The 10666-nt window shown below is 35.7% G+C and overlaps 1 protein-coding gene across 1 annotated transcript in view; it reads left to right on the top strand.

The window, feature by feature from the left end:
* Window positions 1–10666, top strand: part of Ppfia2 (PTPRF interacting protein alpha 2) — a 536445-nt gene that overhangs the window by 430438 nt on the left and 95341 nt on the right. Inside the window, exons 8-11 of the mRNA XM_023717819.1 lie at window positions 744–878; window positions 4745–4828; window positions 5253–5384; window positions 7883–7945. Of these exons, the coding sequence (XP_023573587.1) occupies window positions 744–878; window positions 4745–4828; window positions 5253–5384; window positions 7883–7945 (414 nt within the window). The remainder of the gene's footprint in view (window positions 1–743; window positions 879–4744; window positions 4829–5252; window positions 5385–7882; window positions 7946–10666) is intronic.

Below are 10666 nucleotides of genomic sequence, written 5' to 3'. Positions count from 1 at the left end.
AAGAAAGAAGAAATAAATAAATAAATTACAATAACTGCTTTACCTATGTTACCCACATAATTCTAAATACCACCTAGTACAATTATTATTCAAACTCTACTAAGTATGCTAAAGATCAATGGTTTAATATTTTCCCAAGGTTACACATCTGTAAGCAAAGGAACCCATTATGGAAGCCTAACTGTGGAGCTCACTGGCCAAATCTGTTGTAAATAGAGTGTTAGTACAGCGGTATACTTGTGTCTAATCATTTAACTGCTGTCCATGCCTGTTTTTGTTACACTGGCAGAATCGACTAGATGGGGCATAGACCAATGATCCACAAAGTCTTCAATATTTACTATCTGGTCTTTTACCCAAGGTGTGCCCACTTCATCTCAGAAGCTTGGAGTCTTATCAGGCAACTGTTCCACTCCTCTCTCAGTCTAATACTGTGATTTTCAATGTTTTATTATAATAGTACATCTGAACTCTTAATACCAAGCTGAGCTGTCCTGTATTTGTGCACGTTCATACTCATCAGTCATATCATCTTGCTGTCCATAATAGAAACATTTTTTATTTTTAAGGTGCTGAACATTATTAAGGGAAATTGGTACATAATATATAAAATATGATGATCCTCATGTAGCACGTTTAAGAGTGATAGTAGCTCGTGGCTCCTGTCGTTATAAACCGCACAGTGACGGCTTGCTCTCCTAACTTTGACTGGTTAAGTGTCCCTTTTACCTTCCCTATTTCAGATGGAAGAGAAAAACAGACAACTACAAGAGCGTCTTGAGCTGGCTGAGCAAAAGTTGCAGCAGACTATGAGGAAGGCTGAAACTTTACCTGAAGTAGAGGCCGAACTGGCTCAAAGAATCGCAGCCCTGACAAAGGTACTGCACTACAACAAATGGTCAACCTAGCCACTGCTGTAGGCACCACTGACAATCAAACTGGAATCTATGAGGATTTTCTTTAGGTGCTATAAAAGTAAAATTTATTTACTATAGCCTTTATTATATTGGTCTGTTCTTCAATGATACTTTTCTTACTGCATATATCTTACTTGTGCTAGCTTGAATGATGAATATATAAATGTGATAAGCCTCTGACCTATTGGAATATTAAGAAAATGACTTAAATTTTATTTTATGGTTATAGTTAATTTCCATAGCAATCTTTGCACATAAGAATAATCATGGAGTGAAGAACCCAATAATGTTTAATGTTTGAAATGTTTTTTCTATGAGACATAACTTTTTCTGTACTCGATTTTCCTATATTTCTAAACAAATTTATCATTTTTAGAAAAGCTTTTAAAGTTATAATTCACTCAGACATTTTATTGCCTTCTCTTTTGGCTGGTTTTATATCAACAACTTTGAATTCAGACATACAATATTGTATATCCAACACAGTTACTTTATAATGTAAACTGTGAATCCTGAGGGTTTATCCCTGTGCTTGTTACAACTGGAGGTCACTCTTTCAACTGTACTTCCAAACTGAAGCTTCAACAATCTTGAAGTTTGTTTTTTTTTTACCTCTATCTCAATAACATTGGGAATTCTCTATCTCTGTGAGCTCTTTAACTTTTCCTTTCCAATTTGACTCAGATTCGGTATTTCAATATTATGCACAATTACAACATTTTCTATTTTCCCTTCTGATTATTCACAAAAGGAAAAAAATATTTCTGCTTACATTAAAACTAAGCTTCTCACTTCTGTATTTGAATATTTCAAACAACTCCTCACCCATTTTCTTTATATGTGTGCATATAAAATATATTTTGTTATGGGCCACCAAATTCATTCTTTGTTTTTAAGTCATCTTTTAAACTTAAATTTCTTTTCCACTTCTGACTGTAAACAAACTTTGATCAGGGACATTTCTGCCTGCAATTTGTCTAAAACATCAGCTTATGTAATTTTCCTATATCACTTCAGAATGAAGCCAAGATAAATCCTTCAGGAAATCCAAATGAAAAGTAGCAGACTGTTGCTTTGCGCTTTTTTGTGTCAACTCCCCTTGGTACAACTGTAGTTTGTATAATGCTAAGATGAATATGATCATTAGAGCTGATTAAAAATGTGTCTCAGTATTGTTCAGGAGTGATATTTCCATTTACTATTTGGTTGGTAAAATATATTTTTTATCTTGTAACCTATCTGTGTGCATGTTTGTGTGTGTGTGTCTGTTTGTGTGGGGGTCTCTGTCTTTTTGTGAGTGTGTGCATATACAGCATGCAGGCAAAATTCACTGAAGACTTGTAGAAATTTATAATTACTGGTAGCTACTACAGAAAAAAATCCTTGGGCTTTAACAGTTACACACAAAATTAATCATTGAGGATCATTTTGCGCTCCCAATCATGATTTGTTATATCTACTTCTTCAATTAAAATGCATATTTTCTTTAGCAAGGACATAATCATCTTGAATTTTGTGAGGTATTTCATTCATTTTTAGTACCCATGAAAAGTATCAGCAATAACATAATGATTTAGAAACTGCAGGCTGCTTGCTCTATAGCCGATGTGAACGTTTACAGTGTGTGGCGCACGTTCAGTAGTTAACGCAAAAGCAACAGTTTTAAGGGTTTCCAGATCTGCCATGTTTGAAGAGCTGGTTTCAGAAGTTGAAATTTTCATGTCTGCACTATCTTTAATCAGCCACCTGATTAATTTCATGCCTCTAGGTGCCTGTAAAATACACTTCTAGAAAGATACCTTATAAATTTAAGATAACATAATCCCAAAATTTGATCCATTTAGTTGCATTCTTAAAACAATACAGCTGAATTAAGAGTTTTAAATCATATTATAAAGACATTTTATTACAAGGACTGCTATACCTTTCTGTTTTGTTTCTGCTTAAGAATTTGTTGAGGACATAGGAAAATAAGTTGCTTATTTGATTTTACGCATTCCTGAAATAAGATTATCAGAAGAACAATGTTATAAATTGTAAATTTGACTTATACATTGCATAAAAATTAAAATTGAAGTGTTAAATATTCATTTGTAGACTTAAGTTGGGATTTGTTTCATAATTGTGGTACTATGTATGAACTGATACAAAAATAGTTACGATTTCTCTTCAGCTACTTTATGACATAGTAATAGTCCTATAGTAGTATAAAGTAATATTTAGTATTTTGGAATGAAGTATAAAAATGTGACAATATGATCTGTAGCTAAAATCTATAGTCTTGACCTGTGATTATTCTAGTTTTGTCATGACTTGCAACTGTGATGATGTAAGCTTCTCTGTAATTTGTGCATAACATACTAATCCAACTCAGCAATCAGCAATGGCACATGTGTTAACACTTGCACCTCTAAGACACGTAACTAACCTCAGCGCTGGGCAGCATTAACTCACAATGACTGACTCCATGCGACCTGTTCACTTTAGCACGCTGCCGTGTTCTTATTCCATAGCAACAAATTCATAAAGAAATAATTTTGGAGTGGTCCTAGGTTCCACTTAGGACAGTTCACAAATGAATTTTTTCTTGGCTTCACAATATGATTGTGAGGTATTACCATGACAATCTGAGGACTTTTAATTTAACATCTAAAATTAAAATTGTGTTTTAGAACAGTCAATCAAATGGGTGAGCATAATACACATTCAGTGACCCTAAATTAAACTGGCTACTGTTGCTGAGGAAACTCAATTCTGCTTGAATTGGAGATTACTCATAATAATTAACCCTACAGCTTAGCTTTTTCTCTGGTTTCCACATGGCAGGGTTTATGATAAATACCAAATCTATGATAGGCAAGACACTGGCTAACACACACTTCAACACTGAAATATATTGATTCCATTATTTAAGTAATATAATAAGCAAACAAAACCAAAAACATAAAACTTTTTAACAATCTGTCGGAGACACCTTTCTAGTGTTTGGTTTCCCATAAGTCCAGTTATTACATGACTTTTTCCGAGTTGCTTTGATTCATTCCGGAGCAGTCTTTCACTGCCAGTCATCACTAACCTTCCATATCTTAGGTTGGGGCTTTTGTTTTAGCATACCATTTTTCATTTATAACCATCAAATGCATTATGTTCACTAGATATCAGTATAGTTGTTTCTACATAATATTCTGTCTATTAAAGTATTAAATTTGCTGTCACTCTTTTATTTTAAGCATTCTGTGCTATGTTTTGTTCAGTGTCAGTGTCTTTAGTTCTGATTTTTCAATTTTGTCCCTCTCCTTTTCCTTGACCTGTTAGTCTGATTCAACCTCTTCTACCTCATCTGATGATTATCAATATGTTATGGAAGCTAAACTCCAAGAAATGATCTCCATACGTAGGAAGGTAGTCCTACTGGACTTTACTTTCTATTGCTGAATAGAATCCATCTAAGTTTTTTCTTTTCATTTATTAAAATTATGTTACTTTTATTTATTGATAATCAACCATCTGTGCAGTTCAGTGCTTCAGGAGCTTAAGACTGGACAATGGCAGGTTTGTGTTCAAACCGTGCACAGTCTGCATGTTACATTTGGCTGATTTCATTGCTCATAAATACTCCAACGTTTTGCTGATGCTTGAGTGTAACAGGCCTTCATAGCTGACACATTTCAAGCAATGCTGATCAGCTGCCTGTTTAAAGAAAGTTTATTTTTTGAAAACTGTTTGCAGTTGGTAGTAGCTTGCTTTACATTTTATTTCAGTTTATTTAGAGAAACAGCATTAATCACATGTTACATTTCAGGTGCTCTCTTTGTATTTCTTAACAGGCGGAAGAAAGACATGGAAATATTGAAGAGCGGATGAGACATCTAGAGGGGCAACTTGAGGAAAAAAATCAAGAACTTCAAAGAGTATGTACACCAAAACCACCCCGTCATCTGTTTATGGGGTTATGACTACATATGAGGAGAAAAATTTTCTTGATTGTGGGTTTTAATTAAAATCTTATGAATATGCTTTGCGCATCTAAAAAAAAAATAGTTTCTGCCAATTTAATCAGAACAGAAAATTTAAAAGCCAATTTAAAATGAGCAAAATCAACCAGGTATCGTAATTCCAGGCTGTAATTCCAGGCTTCAGGAGGCTGAGGTAGGAGGATTGCTGTGAGTTTGAGGTCAGCCTGTGCTACAAAGTGAGTTGAAGCTGCCTGAACTGCATTAGAGAAACCCTATCTCAAAAATAAATATTGCAACTGGTAAAATCATCAAATCAAGTTTGAAGAGGTCTTAAGTAGCTTTTTATGTCATGTTTATATTACATTTTCGTTGATGTAAGGCTAGACAAAGAGAGAAAATGAACGAGGAGCACAACAAAAGATTGTCCGATACTGTGGACCGACTCCTGACGGAATCCAATGAACGCCTGCAGCTGCACTTGAAGGAACGGATGGCTGCGCTCGAAGAGAAGGTAAAATCGCATCAGTGCTCGGCAGCGCCCTTGAGATTGCATCTACAGACCATCCCGTGGCTATCATTGTTTTAGATAGATGAACAATTATATTCCTTGTATTTTTGTTTGTTTTTTAATGCCTGATGCACTACTTTAATTGTGTGTGTTTGTGAGAGCTGCTGAGGCCTAAAACTCAAGACTTGCTTCTTGCTGTGCATCCTCTAGCCCTAAGAATGCCCGATAAATCTTAGAAGGAAGTCAGAGATTTATGTAAAAGGGCCAGGGATATAGCTCAGTGGCACAACACCTGCCTGGCAAGCACAGGGTCTTGAGTTTGATTCCTGCTACAAAGAAAAAGCAATCCAAAATTTATGTAAATATCATAAGGGCAATTTTTATTTATTATTTTTTTTTCATTTTTATTTTTTTGCTGAACTGGGAATTGAACTGAGGCCCTTGCGCCTGCCAGGCAAGCACTTATTCTACTGAGCTACCTCCCCAGCCCCAATTTTTAAATAAAAAAGGCTGCATGATACATAAATATTTCTTACAAATATATTCGTAGGAAGTCAATATATTAAAATGTGCTGCACTTTTGTGATGACTATTTCAAATATCTTTTCCTCAAATGAAAAAACAAATATTCAAGATTGGAGGGGCTTGCTTTCAGCTGTTCATATATTTCAAATGACTGATACTAAGTGCAATCTAAAGCAGAAGTATTAGTGAGTTAAATTTTGTCACCGCTACTCTATTGTCAATATTACTGAAAGAGTTGGGAACCTGTGCTCCGTGTTGATGTTGGAAAGCTTTCATACCCGCAAGAGTTAGGTGCACTGGCTGCCACTTCCAGAGCAAAAGCAAAGGTAGGGGCTGGGGCTCAGGCAGAAAAATCAGTTTTGGAAATCAAGGTTGAATGGCAATAACTATTTTAGCTAGGCATTTCCTCCAGACACATAAAATAAATCAGAATAAGGAAAATCTTTCTAAATTAAAAAACAACTCTAAGGGCCGACCAGATTGCTCAGCAGACTAAAGCGCCAGCTGAGACAGAGCAGCGGCCAGGTTCGATGCACAGTGTGCTGTGCCGGCCCCGCCCCAGGGGCGCGCTGCGACAGAAATTGAGATTGGGCGTGGCGGCGTGCACCCGTAATCCCAGCGCTTGGGAAGCTAAAAACAGTAGGATCACTACAAGTCCCATCTACATAGTGAGACTTTGTAGACCCTGTACACCCTGTACAAAAACCAAAACCAAAACCAAAAAACAAAACAAAACACCGTCTACATTTGTTTAACTTTCTTATTTACTATTCCACATTGTGGAAAAAATAAAATATGTAGTCTTGTACAACGCTGAATTTCGGGAGACGGGCACACCTACTTTAACATTTTATATATATTAGAGCCACCACATGAGTTTCAAAGACCAGAACAGATGACAAGCTTAGGAGGTTTACAGGTGAAATTTTAAAACTGAAAATTTTAGGTGCACCAGAGCCCTCGGCTGCTCCGGGAGGTCACGGAAGAATGGTTCTGCAGGCGCCCTTCCGGTCCGGCTGCTCTCTGAGGCTGCTCTCTGCACGCACCTAGCAGCAGCTTCTCCCGGCAGCGGGGTTTCTGTCTGCCTTATGAGCACCTCACCGGCCTGGAATAAGACTGAAAGAGGAAAAAGGAAAATCTTTTAATGAAGTATTAAAGAACTTTGACTAGCCGTGAGAAGACATCTTTCTATTACAAAACTCCACCTATATGCTCACTATTCCATGATGACATTTTTATTTAATTTGACTGTATAAATTTGAAAATAATACATTATTTTAAGCCATACTTTGTAGTACTATAAGAAATATACAAAAATTGTAACGATAATAATACTTTTATGACAGTCTCAATTGTTTTCACGTGTCTCTGTGACATGCTAGTTTCTAAAAAGATAGATTTCATTTTTATTTGTGAATAAGTGTTACTACTTATTTATTGGCTTATTAGTTTATTAACTTTAAAAGCTAATTTGTTAAGTCTTTATTAATTAATAAATTATAACTAATAACTCATTAGTTAAGTGTTATTAGAATAATTTATTCTGCATGTGAGATAGATTTTTAGAAAATGAGCTTTTCAAAACATGTGATGATTTCTTCTTTCTTAAGATAATTCTAATGTGCTCATCTGAATTCTTTATACATGGTACTTCTGGACAATATTTATGTTGCTCTATTCCTCATTAAAGAAAAACTATATTACTTCCAATTTAAAATGTAATCCAAGACAAAGCAAACAAAAATTGCTCGGAAGGTAACATTCGCTACATCTTTTACCCACCCAAGTATTGCATGGCATCATCTCCCTTTTAAATAATATTTCCTAAAAAGATAAATGTTGTGTTTAAAGAGTTCAAGAAAAATTTGTTTCCATAAAATCAAGGAAGAACTTAAGGAGATCCTTGAGTGATAGCATATTAACCTACAAGTTTATAATTTTTCCATTAATTTATTACTTTTTGTTTTTTTCTGTAGAATGTTTTAATTCAAGAATCAGAAACTTTCAGAAAGAATCTTGAAGAATCTTTACATGATAAGGTATTGTGGAAATGTTTTTGCCTATTTTTCTATTTCTCACTGATGAATGTATGATAGGTATCATCCATGAAAATAATATTATGTTACATAATTATGAAGATGATCTTCATTAAAAAATACCTTGAACTGAGGAGAAATAACACAATTTTGTGACCCAGTGAAGGTGCAGGGTAAGGGACGCTAAATGCTAGAATAGTAGAGTAGACAATGAGCGACTTAGGGAAACACTTACTACACTGCTGGACGGGAAGTATTCTGGGAGACAGGATTTCACTAAGTCTTAAGAGAGTATTGCGCTGTCAACTTTTCAGCATAATGCAAGCAGCATGATCACACTTGCTTGGGCTGAGGGTCAGAGAGAATGGTATCTTAAATAACAATGAGTACAATTTGTCAGGAATCAGATACTCCTGTTGTGGGATGTGCAGCCTAAGAACCACATAGTGAGACTGTAAGGGCTTTAATTGTTAATATGTCTTTTTCATTATTTCAATAAAATAAATAGCTAATTTAATACGTGTTCTATAGCTGTGTATTGTACAAAAGATGAAAGGAATGGGAAGAGACAGGTTAGTAAGGGTATGAAGAAAGAAAAGAGGGAAGGCAGAAGGGAAGAATGGGATGAGAGAGCAAAACAGGAGCACAGGGACAGAGGGAGCAGCGTCTTGCACAAGTATAGGCTATGGAAGGCCTGGAAAACAGGAAGGAATAAGAGAAATTCAGAGTAGTTATGCATTTACTTCTGTTGCACGCTACAAATTATGATGTTAACCTTTAAAAATAATCATTTGGTTGCACAGCCAAAATGTCCACAATTGCCTGATAAACAGACGTACTAGAGCAAGATCCTGTGACATCCAGAAGATGAAGTTTAATTCTTTCAGAATTAGTAAAGAAAGATGACACAGAGGAGATGACATTTTAGTAAGCCTTTAAAGACAAATGAGGGCCAGTGAGATAGATCAGTGGACTAAGCGCCTGCTTAGGCAAGTGCAGGGACTGGGGTTTGACCCCAGCACCACATGCCATGGCAGCCCTGCCCCCAGGGCTGGCTGAGCTGACCAGAGTCTAGGAATGGTAGCACATGCTTGTAATCCTAGCACTGGGGAGGCTGAAAACAGGAAGGTCACTACAAGTTTGAATTCAGTAGTGAGACCCTAAAACAACTAAATACATAGGGACAAATGCAACCTTAATAGGCAAAAATAGGGCATCCACATAAAGACAGAGTCCATATGGAGAAAAATATAGACATGATTGAATAGAAAAATTATCAGAAATTTGCTGACCAATATGTGTTTGGAAATCAAAATTTGACCAGATTGTGAATTTTGGATTTGATCTTGTTATGCAGTGTTACATTATTTAAAGTTCTGTGTGCTCCTGGCGAGTTCCCCAGAACCAACTCTCCCACCACCCACCCAAACTTTGTAGTTTGAACAATCTGCCTAAGCAACCAGCATAATAGATCATCCTGTGCTGTACATTCTTGTTTATGTCAATCTCCAGAAGAGGTAATCCCAGGTCACACCTCACTTCCTGGCATTATCCACCTATGCCACTGAGCATGTTCACTAACCATTGCAGATCTATATTGGCTCAAATTTTCATTCAGTTGGCTATAAACATAGTCCAATCATTGTATGCACACCGCCCTTTCCATCTTTATCTTTAAAATATGAGGTTTCTAGAGCTTACTTTGGATTTCTTCTGTCTAATTAGTTCCTGGTGAGTTTAACTAACCTCATGGATTTAAATGCAATCTACGTATTAAGCAACTCCTAAAGGGGTTCATATATTCTAGCACCAACTGGATAACTCTTTTTGCACATCTACACCTCTCAAATTATCATGTCAGCCCTGCAAGAGAAAGTGGAGTGCCTCTCAACCTTCTCAAAAAAACCGCAACTTCTTTCTTTCAGTTATGAAGGTTAAAAGACTTAAGAGTTTCTAACTTATTTTACATGACATTATGGTCTCCAGTTCTGTTCATTTCCCAAAAAGTTAAACATTTCAGGGCTTCTCATACATGAAAACTTAAAATTGGAATAACTAAATAGGCAAACTAAGGAAAGATGGTAGGAAACAACAAGGTATACTTGTTGGAGATAGAGAAAGAGATGGAGTGGGAGGTGGAAGGGTAAGGAGAGAGGTGAAATGACTGAAACTGATAAAGACATCTATCATCTATCTATCTATCTATCTATCTATCTATCTATCTATCTATCTATCTGTTATCAATCTCAGTGCCCACAAACAGATATATATGTAACTAAGGTATGTTGCAAACACTGACTAATAAGTGCTCAACATTAAAAAAAAAAAAATGAAGCCATTCTTGACCCCTGTGTTTATCTCATACTCCTTGTCCAATATAATAGGCAGATCCTGTCAGCTCTACCACCAACATCTCATCAAAATCCATCCATTTTTTTCCTCTGAGATCATCCTTGTACAAGGCTCCTATGAATATATTTTTTAGAAAATTACTAATGGTTTATTTTTCTTTCTCTGTCTTTCTTTCTTTCTTTCTTTGTTTCTTTGTTTCTTTGTTTCTTTCTTTCTTTCATCTTTCCTATCTTTTTTCTTTCTCACCTTCCTTCCAATCTCGTTTAACAGTATATTTTTAAACCAAAATAATCATGACAGTTCTTCTTCTTTTCTTTCTTTCTTTTTTTTCTTTTTCTTTTTCTTTTTCATTCTTTCTTTTTTTTTTTTTTT

Source organism: Octodon degus, unplaced genomic scaffold (assembly GCF_000260255.1).
Source record: "Octodon degus isolate 3935 unplaced genomic scaffold, OctDeg1.0 scaffold00004, whole genome shotgun sequence".
Taxonomy (NCBI): Eukaryota; Metazoa; Chordata; class Mammalia; order Rodentia; family Octodontidae; genus Octodon; species Octodon degus.
The sequence above is the reverse complement of the archived record's forward strand: the minus strand, read 5'-3'. Positions and strand labels throughout refer to the sequence as shown.